This window comes from Symphalangus syndactylus, chromosome 8 (genome assembly GCF_028878055.3).
Source record: "Symphalangus syndactylus isolate Jambi chromosome 8, NHGRI_mSymSyn1-v2.1_pri, whole genome shotgun sequence".
Taxonomy (NCBI): domain Eukaryota; kingdom Metazoa; phylum Chordata; class Mammalia; order Primates; family Hylobatidae; genus Symphalangus; species Symphalangus syndactylus.
In genome coordinates this window covers 42,832,906-42,849,656 of record NC_072430.2, presented here as the reverse complement: position 1 = coordinate 42,849,656, position 16,751 = coordinate 42,832,906, and the positions used below count along the sequence as shown (strand labels likewise).

General features: G+C 47.0%; 2 protein-coding genes across 11 annotated transcripts in view; one reads left to right on the top strand and one right to left on the bottom strand.

Moving 5' to 3' along the window:
• The window catches only part of BBOF1 (basal body orientation factor 1), a 54,115-nt gene extending 51,046 nt beyond the window's left edge, over window positions 1-3,069 (top strand). For all 7 annotated transcript variants that reach the window (XM_055288832.2, XM_055288836.2, XM_063644250.1 and 4 more), the window contains one exon: window positions 1,667-3,069. In XM_055288832.2, the coding sequence (XP_055144807.1) occupies window positions 1,667-1,678 (12 nt within the window). In that variant the 3' untranslated portion in view covers window positions 1,679-3,069. The remainder of the gene's footprint in view (window positions 1-1,666) is intronic.
• The window catches only part of ALDH6A1 (aldehyde dehydrogenase 6 family member A1), a 30,666-nt gene that overhangs the window by 5,250 nt on the left and 8,665 nt on the right, over window positions 1-16,751 (bottom strand). For 2 of the 4 annotated variants that reach the window (XM_055288830.2, XM_063644252.1), the window contains exons 2-11: window positions 15,448-15,510; window positions 12,738-12,812; window positions 12,402-12,563; window positions 12,095-12,173; window positions 11,394-11,696; window positions 6,025-6,146; window positions 4,545-4,734; window positions 3,680-3,861; window positions 2,160-2,339; window positions 1,801-1,899 (exon numbers count right to left, since the gene is read on the bottom strand). In XM_055288830.2, coding sequence (XP_055144805.1) covers window positions 1,801-1,899; window positions 2,160-2,339; window positions 3,680-3,861; window positions 4,545-4,734; window positions 6,025-6,146; window positions 11,394-11,696; window positions 12,095-12,173; window positions 12,402-12,563; window positions 12,738-12,812; window positions 15,448-15,510 — 1,455 coding nt within the window. The remainder of the gene's footprint in view (window positions 1-1,800; window positions 1,900-2,159; window positions 2,340-3,679; window positions 3,862-4,544; window positions 4,735-6,024; window positions 6,147-11,393; window positions 11,697-12,094; window positions 12,174-12,401; window positions 12,564-12,737; window positions 12,813-15,447; window positions 15,511-16,751) is intronic. The other 2 variants (XM_063644251.1, XM_063644253.1) reach the window with 2 other exon arrangements.

Genomic DNA, 16,751 nt, shown 5'->3' with positions numbered 1-16,751 from the left:
CCCTACATGACTCAACCCCTGCCTGCCTCTCTAACCTCATTTCTTCCTTTTCTTCTCATTTGCTCACTGTGCCCCAGCCCACTTCTGCTGTCCGAATGTGCCATGCTTCTTCCTGCCTTAGGACATATGCACCTGTTGGCCGATGTGGCAATAGTAATAATTCTTCTTTTTGTTTTTTTGAGATGGAGTCTTGCTCTGTTGCCCAGGCTGGAGTCCAGTGGTGCAATCTCGGCTCACTGCAACTTCTGCCTCCCGGATTCAAAGGATTCTCCTGCCTCAGCCTCCCGAGTAGCTGGGATTACAGGCACCCGCCACCACGCCTGGCTAATTGTTTTATTTTTAGTAGAGGGGGTTTTGCCATGTTGTCCAGGCTGGTCTCAAACTCCTGACCTCAGGTGATCTGCCCGCCTCAGCCTCCCAAGGTGCTAGGATTACAGGCGTAAGCCACTGCACCTGGCCAATAGTGATAATTCAATCCTTACAATGTTATGAAATACATAGGTGCTATTGTTACTCTTTTTATACATGAATAAATTTAAGGCATAAAGAAGGTATCCCGGTCGGGTGCGGTGGCTCACGCCTGTAATCCCAGCACTTTAGGAGGCTGAGGCGGGCGGATCACCTGAGGTCAGGAATTCAAGACCAGCCTGGCCAAAATGGTGAAACCCTATCTCCACTAAAAATACAAAAATTAGCCGAGTGTAGTGGTGGGCACCTGTAATCCCAGCTACCTGGGAGGCTGAGGCAGGAGAATTGCTTGAACCTGGGAGGCAGAGGTTGCAGTGAGCTGAGATTGTGCCACCGCACTCCAGCCTGGGCAACAGAGTGAGACTTTGTCTCAAAAAAAAAAAAAAAAAAAAAAATTAATGGTATCCCCCAAAGTCAGACAGCTAATAACTGACTTAGCTGGGATTTGAGCATAGGCAATTTGGTTCCAGATCTGCTTTACTTTTCTTGTTCAGTGCTGTATTCATAGTGCCTAAAATAATGTCTGCTACAGACCGGGCACAGTGACTCACACCTGTAATCCCAGTGCTTTGGGAGGCTGAGGTGGGCAGATCACGAGGTCAGGAGTTTGAGACCAGCCTGGCCAACATGGTGAAACCCTGTCTCTACTAAAAAAACAAAAAATTACCCGGGCATGGTGGCAGGCGCCTGTAGTCCCAGCTATTCGGAAGGCTGAGGCAGGAGAATTGCTTGAACCCAGGAGGCAGAGGTTGCAGTGAGCTGAGACCATGCCACAGCACTCCAGCCTGGGCAACAGAGCGAGACTGTGTCTCAAAAAAAAAATAATAATAATAATAGTAATAATAATGTCTGCTACAAAGAAGGTGCTCAATAACATTTTTTGTAAATGAATAACTATTACAGAAAAAATATGTGCAATGGGAACACACTGGGGTCATACCACCCAGCACTGAGGGAGGGGTGGTGGCAGTTGGAGGAGGTTTTCTGGAGGAGCTCATTTTTTAAAGTGAGACATGACAGATGATTAGGAGTTAGTCAGATGAAAGGAGAGAGATGGGGAAGAGGGTCACACGCTCAGGAAATGGCATATACAAAGGCTTGGACTTCCCCATGCTCTTTTCTCAAAACTTTGTTGCTTTGAATTATTCAGGAAGAAGCAGCTTTGGCAAAATTTTGTTAACTTTTAAATCTTTTTTAGGGAACCTTCTGAGAAGCACTGATTATGACCTCACAGATGCTGCTGGCAGGCCCTTCCTTGCAGAATCCTTGCTCCTGAATATCTTTAAGAAAATTTCTTAAAGGAAAAGACAAAAATTTTAACTCAAAAGTTACCTGTTTGCCATAGAAATTGGTGTCTCCCCTGAAGGAGGATCGAGAGCCGGTGAATGAGAACATTGGCAAAGGGACTGGAATGGGGACATTCACTCCCACCTAAAACAGAACAAATCTGCATCATATCCTAAGGACAAAGGAACTCTCCATTTAGAAGCACAAAGGCATCAGAGACCAGTTTTAGATACCCACCTTCCACCCTATCCTCTACCCCATGAACTTTCATTCCTGAGGAAGAAATGGGGCAATGTGGGAGGTCATGGGGGCAATCTTAAACCAATGACTCACCATTATTTACTGTTTCCTCTTAGGAAATAGTAAATGGATATAAGAATCTCTTAAAAATTCTGTTCACAAACCTGTCCAACATCCACCAAGTGGGCATATTTCCGAGCAGTGGCTCCATTGGTGGTGAAGATGGCAGTTCCATTTCCATATGGGTTGTTATTTACAATCTGGATGGCTTCATCCAATGTTTCTGTCTCCAGAACCACAAGAACTGGACCAAAAATCTCCTCTTTGTAACAGGTCATATTTGGCTGCCAGGAGTGATGCATCCAGAAAAGAAGTCAGGTTTTTGGATTCTGAGTATTTTATACTTATTTGGTACTTTCACTTACTACACATCATTTACATGGACAACTTTCATATTACTAATCTCTTTTCATTTCAAGTCACCTATTTTAAAAAAAGTCCTCTCAAGTGTATGCCATCTTCCAAGTTGCCAATCATATAAACAACTTGGAATTCCTATCAACAATAACCACACTTCCTTTAAGGGACTGTATCTTTAGTTCATGACCCATCATCAGCTTCCTTTTTAATACCTGAACAACTTGTTTCATCTAATTGTTATCAAAAAGTTACATGAAAATTGATTTTTTATAAATCCAATCTATAGGTAAATATACCAGGATAATTTTTCTCTTTATAGAAACCCCATGCTGTTTTCTGTAACATAAGTAATCCATTCTTATTCACTCCTTTGCCTCCCAAATAAGCCTGTATGTTTATATTTTGATATCAGGTCACAGACACTCAAAACATCCTTCACCACGCACTTAATGTTTGTTGCTGATAAACGGATTTTTCTGTATGGTTCTGTGGCAAGAGATTTCATAATTTCTACTGCACTTACATTCAATACTTGATGATTCACTATTATAGTAAGGATATATGAATTTCAAAAAACGCCTCATAACCTCAATTTTTAAGTCATGTTAGCTGAGAGACTTTCAAAGTTTTGATAAATAAAAATTGACAAGTCAATTATTTTTGTCACTTTCAATAAATATTGGGTGGTTGATATATTGACTGAGACACTGCAGTAGCCATAAACTAGGCAGCAAGAGGGAGAGGGGAGAGAAAACATTAACAAACCAGCATAAGATAAGATAGCGTTTGGCAAACTATAGCCTGTGGGCCAAATGTGGCTTCCTGCCTGTTTTTGTACAGCCCCCAAGTTAAAAATGGTTTCTGTATTTTTAAATGGTTGAAAAAAATATTTAATCATATATAAAATTATATGAAATTCAAATATCAGTGTCCATAAATAACATTTTTTTGGAACACAGCCACACAGTGTTTATGGCTGATCTCACACTACAATGTCAGAGTTTAGTTGCAACAGACACTATATCCCTGCAAAGCTGAAAATATCTATCCCTTTATGGAAAGTATGCAGACTGCTGGTATAGTGGAATTTGGTTGGGAGTTAGAAGGGGAGGCTCATTCAGACTCCAGATAAAATAATCGATCAATCCTGGCAAGAGATGAGGTCTTAGTCATTAAGTATTTTCATTAATAAATTAGAGGGATGAGATTCTATAGCCTTTAATGTGCCTTCAGCTCCCATACTTGTGAAGTAAAAGTTGTTCACCTTGACATTCGAGATGATGGTTGGTCCAACAAAGTTGCCATTTTCATAGCCTTTCACTTTAATTTTTCGTCCATCAAGAAGGATGGAAGCTCCCTCCTTTGTTCCACTATCAATCAGATTACAGACTCGCTCTTTGGCCTGGGGAGTGATCAGAGGGCCAAGATCAGCTCCAGGCTGATCTCCTGTAAAACAACACAGAAGAATTTAAGGTCCTCATTAACATAAATTAGGACTGCTGCCAGGGCTCATGCCTGTAATCCCAACGCTTTAGGAGGCCAAGGCAGGAGGACTGCTTGAGCCCAGGAGTTCCAGACCAGCCTGGGCAAGAAAGTGAACTTCATCTTTACAAAAAATAAAAAAATTAGCCAGGTGGTGGCACACACCTGTGGTCCAAGCTGCTCAGGAGGCTGAGGCAGGAGGATCACTTGAGCTAGGGTGGTGCCACTGCACTCCAGCTTGGGTGACAGAGAGCCTCTGCCTTAAAAAAAAAAAAAGACTGCTAACGAGATGAATCCAAATGATAAGTACAGTATAAAGAGAGGAAATGGCAAGAATAGACCTGATTGTTCCCACTGGCCAAGGCCAATGATAGAACCCAAGAGCTTAGTGCCACAGATGCAAAATCTAAGGGGGCAATTAGCCGGGCGTGGTGGCGGGCGCCTGTAGTCCCAGCTACTCGGAGAGGCTGAGGCAGGAGAATGGCGTGAACCCGGGAGGCGGAGCTTGCAGTGAGCCGAGATCGCGTCACTACACTCCAGCCTGGGTGAAAGAGCGAGACTCCGTCTCAAAAAAAAAAAAAAAAAAAAAAAAAAAAAAAAAAAAAAAAAAAAAAAAATCTAAGGGGGCAAGGCAGGTGATTGATTACCTGCATTGACTGTCAGGTTTTTGGCACGCTCCACCAGCTCTGGCAGCCACTTCTTGGCTTCTCCCACAAGGACTGCTGTTGAAAGAGCCATGCAGCGCTGACCAGCAGCTCCAAATGCTGCCCCAACCAGCTGGTTCAGGGTATTTTCCTTATTGGCATCTGGCATGACTACCCCATGGTTCTTGGCTCCCTAAAAAAAATACAGAAAGTACTTGAGTCTTCCTTGGCCAAATACAATTAAGCTAAGAAATTAAGCAGTGGACTAAGTGTGGTGGCTAATGTCTGTAATCCCAGCACTTTGGAAGGCTGAGGTAGGAAGGATCACTTGAGGTCAGGAGTTCAAGACCAGCCTAGGCAACATGGTGAAATGCCATCTCTACAAAAAATTAGCCAGGCATGATGGCACAAGCCTGTGGTCCCAGCTACTTGGGAAGCTGAGGTAGGGGGACCACTTGATTCTGGGAGGTGGAGGTTGCAGTGAGCCAAGATCACACCATTGTACTCCAGACTGGGTGACAAAGTGAGACCCCTGTCTCAAAAACAAAACAAAACAAAACAAAAAAACGGAAATTTGTCTGCTGGGTTTTTCAGTTATATGAAGAGCAATGTTAAAAAAAGAAAAAAAAAAAGAACTTACAGCCTTACAGCAATAATGCCAGTAACCAGCTGAAAGGCAAAACAGAAAGTAGATATCTTGATATAGAATTTCAAGAAAGAGGCCAGGCATGGTGGCTTATGCCTATAATCCCAGCACTTTGGGAGGCTGAGGTGGGCGGATCGCTTGAGGTCAGGAGTTTGAGACCAGCTTGGCCAACACGGTGAAACCCTGTCTCTACTTACAGTACAAAAATTAGCCGGCTGTGGTGGTAGGCACCTGTAATCCCAGCTACTCAGGAGGCTGAGGCATGAGAATTGTTAGAACCCGGGAGGTGGAGGTTGCAGTGAGGTGAGATGCCACCACTGCACTCTAGCCTGGGTGACAGAGTAAGACTCTGTCTCAAAAAAAAAAAAACAAAGTGATTAACGTAACTTAGAATGAAACTCCTTGAAAGGTTCATGATTAAAGAGAAGACATTCAGGAGGACATGGTAAGGCTTACACCTGTAATCCCAGCACTTTGGGAGGCCAAAGCGGGCAGATTACGAGGTCAGGAGATTGAAACCATCCTGGCCAACATAGTGAAACCCCGTCTCTACTGAAAAAAAATAGAAAAATTAGCCAGGTGTGGTGACGTGTGCTTGTAGTCCCAGCTACTCGGGAGGCTGAGGCAGGAGAATCGCTTGAACCTGGGAGGCAGAGGTTGCAGTGAGCCGAGATCATGCCACTGCACCCCAGCCTGGTGACAGAGAGACTCCGTCTCAAAAAAAAGAAAGAAGCACTGACATTAGAGTGGGATGAGTGGCCTCTCTGCTGAAGGTCTGTTCCTAGGTAATTTTCATATACAGAACAAAGATTGGAGAAAAAAGGAATAAGAAGTCACCATATTGGCTTGAACCCTCTTGCCATGTCTTGATCCTCTCTCGAAGATATACTCTCCTGCCTTGTTGGATCCCACAAAGCTGATTGCTTTGATGTCCGGATGATCGCAAATAAAATTTACAGCTTTAAGAAGAAAATAAATGATCACTCACAAAGGAGCAAACGGATTCTTAACATGGCAAATTTCCCCTTTCCCCGCTGCTATGGATTTGAAGTTTTCCTGTGTTTTTCTTTTTCTTTTTTTTTTTTTTGAGATGGAGTCTCGCTCTGTTGCCCAGGCTGGAGTGCAGTGGCACAATTTCAGCTCACTGCAACCTCCGTCTCCTGGGTTCAAGCAATTCTCTGCCTCAGCCTCCCAAGCAGCTGGGATTATAGGCATCCGCCACCATGCCTGGCTAATTTTTGTGTTTTTAGTAAACACAGGGTTTCACAATCTTGGCCAGGCTGGTCTTGAACTCCTGACCTCATGATCCACTCACCTCGGCCTCCCAAAATGCTGGGATTACAGGTGTGAGCCACTGTGCCAGGCCTGTGTTTGTTTTTCTATACTGGATTCTCATTGTGAAGTTCTCTCCTTGTTTCTTTTAAATTCTATTTAGCCGGCTGGACACAGTGGCGCATGCCTGTAATTCCAGCACTTTGGGAGGCCGAGGCAAGTGGATAACCTGAGGTCAGGAGTTCGAGACCATCCTAGCCAATATGGTGAAACCCCATCTCTACTAAAAATACAAAGAAATTAGCCAGACGTGGTGGTGGGCACCTGTAATCCCAGCTATTTGGGAGTCTGAGGCAGGAGAATTGCTTGAACCCAGGAGGAGGAGGCTGCAGTGAGCCGAGATCGTGCCATTGCACTCCAGCCTGGGCAACAAGAGCAAAACTCCATCTCAAAAAAAATAAAAAATATAAAAATAAATCCTATTTAGCCTCTGTCATGATTTTTCTCATTTGCTATTCCAGAATTTCCACTTCTTTATTTTATTTTTTTATTTTATTTTATTTTTTTTAATTTTTTTTGCATACAAAAACAATAAACATTTTCTAAAAATACATACAAACAAAAAGATGCGTATCAAACATATTAGGAAGGTTGCACATGGGAAGTCGGGGAATAGAAATGGGGGTGGGAGTTAAAATAAATGAGAGAGGGACTTTATATGGATCAGTGATAATAACTCAATCCTCTATTTGACAAAGAAGAGGGAGAAGGAAGAGGAAGAAAAAGAAAGTGGGATAAAGGATCAGAAAGGGAGGAAAATAGAAAAAATTAGAGTATGACTCCAGGGTAGACCTGTTTTGTTGTCATTGAGTTGGTTGGTTGGTTTGTCTGTTGTATTCTTCATGTTTCGCCAAGTTGGCCAGACTGGTCTCGAACTCCTAGCCCGAAGTGATCAACCCGCCTCGCCCCCCAGAGTGCCGGGACCACAGGCGTGAGCCACCACGTCCAGCCCCCACATTGCTTTTGGCCTCCGTGGTAGACCTCCCAGACGGAGCGGCCAGGCAGAGGAGCTCCTCACTTCTACCCAGACACGGGGCGGCCGGGCAGAGGGGCTCCTCACTTCCCAGACGGGGCGGCCAGGCAGAGACGCTCCTCACTTCTTCCCAGACGATAGGTGGCCGGGCAGAGGCGCTCCTCACTTCCCAGACGGTGGGTGGCCGGGCAGAGGCGCTCCTCACTTCTTCCCGGATGGGGCGGCAGGGCAGAGGCGCTCCTCACTTCTTCCCGGATGGGGCGCCCGGGCAGAGGCGCTCCTCATTTCTTCCCGGACGGGGCGGCCGGGCAGAGGCGCTCCTCACTTCCCAGACGGGGCGGCCGGGCAGAGGCGCTCCTCACTTCTTCCCAGACGGGGGCGGCCGGGCAGAGGCGCTCCTCACTTCTTCCCGGACAGGGCGGCCGGGCAGAGGCGCTCCTCACTTCTTCCCGGACGGGGCGGCCGGGCAGAGGCGCTCCTCACTTCTTCCCGGACGGGGCGGCCGGGCAGAGGCGCTCCTCACTTCCTCCCGGACAGGGCGGCCGGGCAGAGGCGCTCCTCACCTCCCAGACGATGGGAGGCCGGGCAGAGGCGCTCCTCACTTCCCAGACGATGGGTGGCCGGGCAGAGGCGCTCCTCACTTCCCAGACGGGGCGGCCGGGCAGAGGCGCTCCTCACTTTCCAGACGATGGGTGGCCGGGCAGAGGCGCTCCTCACTTCCCAGACGGGGCGGCCGGGCAGAGGCGCTCCTCACTTCCCAGACGGGGCGGCCGGGCAGAGGCGCTCCTCACTTCCCAGACGGTGGGTGGCCGGGCAGAGGCGCTCCTCACTTCCCAGACGGGGCGGCCGGGCAGAGGCGCTCCTCACTTCCCAGACGGTGGGTGGCCGGGCAGAGGCGCTCCTCACTTCCCAGACGGTGGGTGGCCGGGCAGAGGCGCTCCTCACTTCCCAGACGGTGGGTGGCCGGGCAGAGGCGCTCCTCACTTCCCAGACGGTGGGTGGCCGGGCAGAGGTGCTCCTCACTTCCCAGACAGGGTGGCCGGGCAGAGGCGCTCCTCACTTCCCAGACGATGGGTGGCCGGGCAGAGGCGCTCCTCACTTCCCAGACGATGGGTGGCCGGGCAGAGGCGCTCCTCACTTCCCAGACGGGGCGGCTGGGCAGAGGCGCTCCTCACTTCCCAGACGATGGGTGGCCGGGCAGAGGCGCTCCTCACTTCCCAGACGGGGCGGCCGGGCAGAGGCGCTCCTCACTTCCCAGACGGTGGGTGGCCGGGCAGAGGCGCTCCTCACTTCCCAGACGGTGGGTGGCCGGGCAGAGGCGCTCCTCACTTCCCAGACGGTGGGTGGCCGGGCAGAGGCGCTCCTCACTTCCCAGATGGGGCGGCCGGGCAGAGGCGCTCCTCACTTCCCAGACGGTGGGTGGCCGGGCAGAGGCGCTCCTCACTTCCCAGACGGTGGGTGGCCGGGCAGAGGCGCTCCTCACTTCCCAGACGGTGGGTGGCCGGGCAGAGGCGCTCCTCACTTCCCAGACGGTGGGTGGCCGGGCAGAGGCGCTCCTCACTTCCCAGACGGTGGGTGGCCGGGCAGAGGCGCTCCTCACTTCCCAGACGGTGGGTGGCCGGGCAGAGGCGCTCCTCACTTCCCAGACGGTGGGTGGCCGGGCAGAGGCGCTCCTCACTTCCCAGACGGTGGGTGGCCGGGCAGAGGCGCTCCTCACTTCCCAGACGGTGGGTGGCCGGGCAGAGGCGCTCCTCACTTCCCAGACGGGGCGGCCGGGCAGAGGTGCTCCTCACCTCCCAGACGGGGCGGCCGGGCAGAGGCGCTCCCCACCTTCCAGATGGGGCGGCGGCCGGGCAGGGGCTGCGATCCCAGCACCCTGGCAGGCCAAGGCAGGCGGCCGGGGGGTAGAGGCTGCCGCGAGGCCAGACCACGCCACCGCCCTCCAGCCCGGGCAACACTGAGCACTGGGTGAGCGAGACTCCGTCTGTAGTCCCAGTACCTCGGGAGGCTGAGGCGGGCAGAGCACTCGGCGTCAGGGGCTGGCGACCAGCGTGGCCAAGATGGCGAATGCGTGCCTGTATCCAAAGGAGAAAAGGCAGGCAGCGGTGGCGGGCGCCGGCAGTCCCAGGCAGTCCGCGGCGGGGGCAGCAGCAAGCTGAGTAGATTGTAGCGTGGGCCACAGAGAAGAAAGAGAGAGAAAGAAAGGAAAGAAAGAAAGAAAGAAAGAAAGAAAGAAAGAAAGAAAGAAAGAAAGAGAGAGAGAGAAAGAAAGAGAGAGAGAAAGAAAGAAAGAGAGAAAGAAAGGAAAGAAAGAAAGAAAGAAAGAAAGAGAGAGAGAGAGAGAGAAAGAAAGAAAGAAAGAAAGAAAGAAAGAAAGAAAGAAAGAAAGAAAGAAAGAGAAAGAAAGAAAGAAAGAAAGAAAGAAAGGAAGGAAGGAAGGAAGGAAGGAAGGAAGGAAGGAAGAAAGAAAGGAGGGAGGGAGGGAGGGAGGGAGGGAGGGAGGGAGGAAGGGAGGAAGGGAGGAAGGGAGGAAGGGCCAGAATTTCCACTTCTAATCTAACTTTTGTTTTGTTTTGAGACAGGGTCTCATTGTTTCACCTAGGCTGGAGTACAGTGGTGCAATCTTGGCTCACTACAACCTCTGTCTGCCAGGCTCAAGCTGTCTTCCCACCTCATGGGACTACCTGCACATGCCACCATTCCTGGCTAATTTTTGTATTTTTTTTTGTAGAGACAGGGGTTTCGCCACATGGCCCAGGCTAGTCTTGAACTCCTGCCTTGATCCGCCTGCCTTCGCCTCCCAAAGTGCTGGGATCACAGATGTGTGCCACTGCACCCGGCCTTAATCTAATTTTGAAGGCTGCAACTCCTAGTTTCCTCCAAAATAACAGCCTTTGAATACTGAACCCTTCTTTTTTGTCCTTTAAGAATAACAATAGGCAGCGTGCAGTGGCTCACGCCTGTAATCCCAGCACTTTGGGAGGCTGAGGCAGGTGGATCACTTGAGGTCAGGAGTTTGAGACCAGCCTGGCCAATATGGTGAAACCCCGTCTGTACTAAAAATAACAAAATTAATGGGGCACGGTGGCGCATGCCTGTAATCCCAGCTATTCAGGAGGCTGAGGCAGGAAAATTGCTTGAACCTGGGAGGTGGAGGGTAGAGTGAGCCGAGATCGCACCACTGCACTCCAGCCTGGGCGACAGAGGGAGACTCCATCTCAAAAAAAAGAATAACAATATTTCCTCAATGGTGACTATGTACTGGGACACTCAGACACTATTGTGTTCTCATGTGAGAGGTAATATAGCGTAGTTTTTAAAAGCAAAAATCAGAGTCAGCCTTCCTGGATGGGTATACACATCCTGGCTTTGATGGTTTCTAGCACTGTGACTTTGGGCTAATTAATTTCACTATGTCTCATTTTTCTCTTCTGCAAAATGGAAAAATAATACCTACCTCAAATGGTGATTATAAAGATTAATAGATAAAAAGCACTAGGAATGGTGCCTGAAACACAGAAGCACTATTAAGTATTAGCTATTATTACATGAATTAGAAGGCCTTCAGTATCTCTGAGATCTGCAAATTCTCTGAATTAAATATCCTCATGTATTCTCTTCACACTGAAGAAAAAAGTTTCCTTTTAATCTTATCTGTGTCTAGCCCTAATCCAGATTTCTAGTGTCCCAATATATACTGTAGGGCAACAAGCACTGCTATTCCCCAATCAGTTACCTTGGTGCACAAAGATGGCAAAATCATTAACAAACATGGAGGTTAAAATGAGTAAATCCTTTCCTCCTTACAAATAGGTTGCTTATCCTAAAACATCCAATCATCACTCAACACCTTAATTTTTTGGTAGCCAGATTAAGTAGCTATATGCAGAAGGGCAGTTACCTTCGTGTTGTCCATGGATGATGTTTAACGTTCCATCAGGGGCACCAGAATCCTGGAGCAACTTAGCAAGAAGCATAGTTGCTCCAGGGACTCGCTCAGATGGTTTCATTAGGAAGGTATTTCCACACACCATGGCCATGGGAAACATCCAAAGGGGGATCATGGCGGGAAAATTGAATGGAGCAATGCCTGCACACACTCCCAGAGGCAGACGGTAGGAATAAAGGTCCATGTCTTTGGTGATGGATGGCATGGTCTCTCCCATCATGAGGGATGTCACACTACAGGCATGCTCAACCACCTCTGGAATACAGAAGTCAGGCCATCAGCTCTCCACACTGTGTACTAGTTAGCTTTGTCCTGTTCTCTTCAGCCCTGAGGACAGGAAGTGGCTCAGGCCAATGAAGGGGCGCAGGGTACACTGACTTGCCCTTCCAAGTTAAGGGTTTGTGCAAAATGAGATTCTCTGAATGGGAAAAATACAGCGATATGTATATACCCACTGGAAGATCATTTGAGTAAAGAGTAAAGTAAATCAATCTTAGGGATACTGAATACTGCCATTTTTCACAAGTATTAAAAAAGATATCATGGGATGGCAAAATCTATATAAAGGAAGAAGCAACCTCCCATTCTGCGATCTTTGCCTCCCATCTTCCTTTGCTCCTTCCCAAAAGTCCCATAAGGGTGTCCCAGCTTACGAAGGCCTCGAAATACGTCTCCTTCAGCATCAGCTAGGGTCTTCCCTTGTTCCAATGTGATTAACTTGGCAATTTCTTTCTAGAGAGAAAACACACAAATAGAAATTAATGCAAGAATGTTCCTCTTTTAAATTCTCAGGTAGCCAAGGAAGAATAAGACTGGAGGAGATGCAGTACAAGGGAGAGAGCCATGATCAACGTCTCTGCATACTGCAGAGTAAGGGAGGGTGGCTGAAAAGGTCTTTGTGAGAGTGACAAACATGCCCTAGGTGACAGTTTGGAAAAGCATACCATTCAGATTTCATACCAAGTTTTCTTTAATAAGTTGTTGATAGCGGAGCAAGACCTGCTGGCGGCTTAATACTGAAGTGTCTGCCCATGCAGGAAAGGCACGTTTGCAGGAAGCAATGGCTGCATCCATTTCTGCCTTTGTGGCCTGAGGGACCCGACCAATGACTTCATTGGTGGCCTGATGAGAAAAATAAGCACATGATCCTTTGCCCCTGACTCACCTTCTCCACTGTACATCCAGTCACAGAAGCGACACTATGTGCTTTACAACAGACACCCAGCTCCCTTCTTGCCCATCATGTCCCTAGAATTCTAGGCTCATAAGTTGAAGTCCCAAAGCAGCTTCGCTTACTGGGTTGTGGATATCGATCCATTTGTCACTTTTGGATTCAACGAATTTCCCATCAATGAAGAGCTTTACAGTTGGCTGAAACAAACAAACAAACAAAAAAACATGAAACTTTGTATTAGCTAATTGCTTTGCTTTTCCCTTTCCCTTGCACCAAAAGGAAAGAAAACAAGTTGATAATGGAATCTTCTGGTCTTTAGAAATGTTACCACTAGGAAAGAGACACATAATATCCTTATCTATTGTGTGTATGTGTGTTTATTTTTTTTTGAGACGGAGTTTTGCTCTTGTCCCCCAGTCTGGAGCACAGTGGTGTGATCTCGGCTCACTGCAACCTCCGATTCCCGGGTTCGAGCAATTCTCTTGCCTCAGCCTCTCGAGTAGCTGAGATTACAGGCACCTGCCACAACACCCAGCTAATTTTTGTATTTTTAGTAAAGACGGGGTTTCACCATGTTAGCCAGACTGATCTCGAACTCCTGACCTCAGGTGATCCACCCACTTCGGCCTCCCAAAGTGCTAGGATTACAGGCATGAGCCTCAGCACCTGGCCCTTATTTTTTATTTTTTATTTTTTTGAGACATGGTCTCACTCTGTCGCCCAGGCTGGAGTGTAGCAGCGTGATCATGACTCACTGCAGCCTCAACCCCCAGGACTTAGGTGATTCTCCCACCTCAGCCTCCTGAGCAGCTGGGACTACAGGCACATGCTACCATGCCCACCTAATTTTTTTGTACTTTTGATAGAGACAGGGTTTGGCCATGTTGCCTGGCTGGTCTCAGACTCCTGGGCTCAAGTGATTCACCCGCGTCAGGCTCTCAAAGCACTGGGATTACAGGTGTGAGTCATCATGCCCAGCCTATAGTATATAGTAAGATATGGGCTGAGCGCAGTGGTTCACGCCTGTAACCCCAGCACTTTGGGAGGCCGAGGCGGGCAGATCACGAGGTCAGGAGATCGAGATCATCCTGGCTAACATGGTGAAACACCGTCTCTACTAAAAACACAAAAAATTAGCCAGGCGTGGTGGCGGACACCTGTAGTCCCAGCTACTTGGGAGGCTGAGGCAGGAGAATGGCGTGAACCCAGGAGGCGGAGCTTGCAGTGAGCTGAGATGGCACCACTGCACTCCAGCCTGGGTGACAGAGTGAGACTCCGTCTCAAAAAAAAAAAAAAAAAAGATGTGGCAGAGCCTCTCAATACTGTGATCTCTCTGAGAATGGGAAATTCCCTGCTGTTCACACAGTGGAACTTCATGAGTGGAAACATGACATTATGAAGCTTATACTAAAAAAGCAGCAACAACTCTGTTAACAAAGATTAGCTATTATGACTTTTTGGCCCAGCTGACTGTTACATTACTGTGAGCATGTATTACCTTTATGATCCAAAGATTTTTGGCCGGGCAAATGGCTCATGCCTATAATCCCAGCACTTTGGGAGGCTGAGGCAGGTGGATCACTTGAAGTCAGGAGTTCGAGACCAGCCTGTCCAACATGGCGAAACCTCGTCTCTACTAAAAATACAAAACTTAACTGGTTTTGGTGGCATGCAACTGTAATCCTAGCTACTCGGGAGGTTGAGGCAGGAGAATCGCTTGAACCTGGGAGGCGGAGTTTGCAGTGAGCTGAGATCATGCCACTGCATTCCAGCCTAGGCAACAAAGTGAGACTCCATCTCAAAAAAAAAAAAAAAAGATTTTAAAAATGTTTCTATGCATTTTTTTCTGAGATATAGCTCACTTTAACTAAATATTTTTTTAACAGAGTCTCACTTTGTCACCCAGGTTGGAGTGCAGTGGCACAATCTTGGTTTACTGCAACCTCCGCCTCCCAGGCTCAAGCAGTCTCCCTGCCTCACCCTCCCAGGGAGCTGGGACCATAGGTACGCACCACCACGCCTGGCTAATTTTTTGTTGAGATGGGGTTTCACCATGTCTCCCAGGCTGGTCTCGAACTTTTGAACTCTGGCAATCCACCTGCCTCAGCCTCCCAAAGTGCTGGGATTACAGACATGAGCCACCGCGCCCGGCTCTTTCAATAATTTTTTTTTTTTTTTTTTTGAGATGGAGTCTCGCTCTGTCGTCAGGCTGGAGTGCAATGGTGCGATCTTGGCTCACTGCAACCTCTGCCTCCCGAATTCAAGCGATTCTCCTGCCTCAGCCCGCGGAGTAGCTGGGACTACAGGTGCGTGCCACCACGCCCAGCTAAGTTTTGTATTTTTAGTAGAGACGGAGTTTCCCCATGTTGGCCAGGATGGTCTCGATCTCTTGACCTCGTGATCCACCTGCCTCAGCCTCCCAAAGTGCTGGGACACTAAATTTTTAAAGCAGTCTATGAACCAAAAAATGGTGTTCTACTGTGGTACAGTGTGTGCATACTTCTGTGTGGAAAGAACTTGAGCAATAGTCCTTATTTATTAGATTTTAGGTGCTGGAAGTGGTTGACAGACAGATGATCTATAAAAACCACTCTAAAGGTCGTTAAGAAGAAGACAACTATCTGGCAGGGTCAGTGGAACCTCTAGAAGCCATGAAAATGTTTGTATCTTTTGACATGGTAATCCATTTCAGGAGGGAAATAATCCAAAAGGAGGAAAAAACTAGAAAATTTCACATACACTCTGATGACAATTATGTAAAGAAGATAGAGATACCCAAAAACTATACTGAATTCCTTCTGAGAAGTCAACCTCTATGCCAAATAAACTCACCACTGAAGAAGAGAAGGAAGATGCTGAATACCAGGTAGAATTGGATTTCACCTTGGAAGAAACCTGTGAAGCAAAAGAATGATTATTTTGATAAATGAGAGCAGAAAGTTATTTAAAATTTAGTAAATAGCTAGTATATGCTTAATATTATACAAGCTACAGTGGGGGTATGGAAAAGGACTTGATGTTTCTCTCAAAGGCCATATAGTCATTAAAGAGAAAAGATATGAATCTATGACACAGCAAACTATGAACAAACAATAAACTGTAATAATCATGTCCTATATTTCCAGGATAGTACTGATTAAAAAAAATCTTTTTGTCATTGTATTTTCCTAATCTGGGCCTGGCAAATGTACCATAAATTTAACAATATGAAAATACTTAGCATGGTATCTAACACAATAGGTACTGAATTTAAGATCATATAAAATCAATGTGCTGGGCATGGTGACTCACACCTGTAATCTCAGCACTTTGGGAAGCTGAGACGGGTGTATCGCTTGAGTCTAGGAGTTTTGAGACCAGCCTGGGCAACATGGCAAAACTTTGTCTACAAAAAATACAAAAATTAGCCAGGCAGTGGTGGCACATGCCTGTGGTCCCAGCTACTAGGGAGGCTGAGGTGGGAGGATTGCTTCAGCACGGCAGGGTGAGGCTGCAGTGAGCCGTGATTATGCCATTGCACTCCAGCCAGGAAGACAGAGGGAGACCCTGTCTCAAAAAAAAAAAAAAAAATCAATTTAAATATAAGTAATAGAGTATATAATCAATGTAAATATAAATCAAATAGTTTATTTCCAAATGCAATTAAAATTATGTCCATATAGGTACTTGAAAAATGAATGTTCATAAGAACTCTATTTGTAATAGCCCAAAACTTGGAAACAACCCAATGTCCACCATTGGATGGGTGAATAAGGAAACTAATGTGATATATTCATACACTGGAATACTACCCAACAAAAAAAGGAATGACCTACTGATACATGCAATATAAATAGTCATAATAATTATGGCAAGAGACAGAATTGAGATAATAAGAGTACATACTGTATGATTCTACTTATGTAATACTAGAGAATGCAAACAAATCTGTAATACCAGAAAGCAGAACAGTGGTTACCTGGAGATGAAGAGGGAAACTTTTTGGGGTGATGGACATATGTTCATTATGTTGATTGTGATGCTATTTTCACAGGCGTATACAAATGTTAAAACTTATCAAACTGCATATTTTAAATATGTACAGATTGTTTTATGTCAATTTTATTTTAATAAAGCTGTATTGAAATGCCATAGGT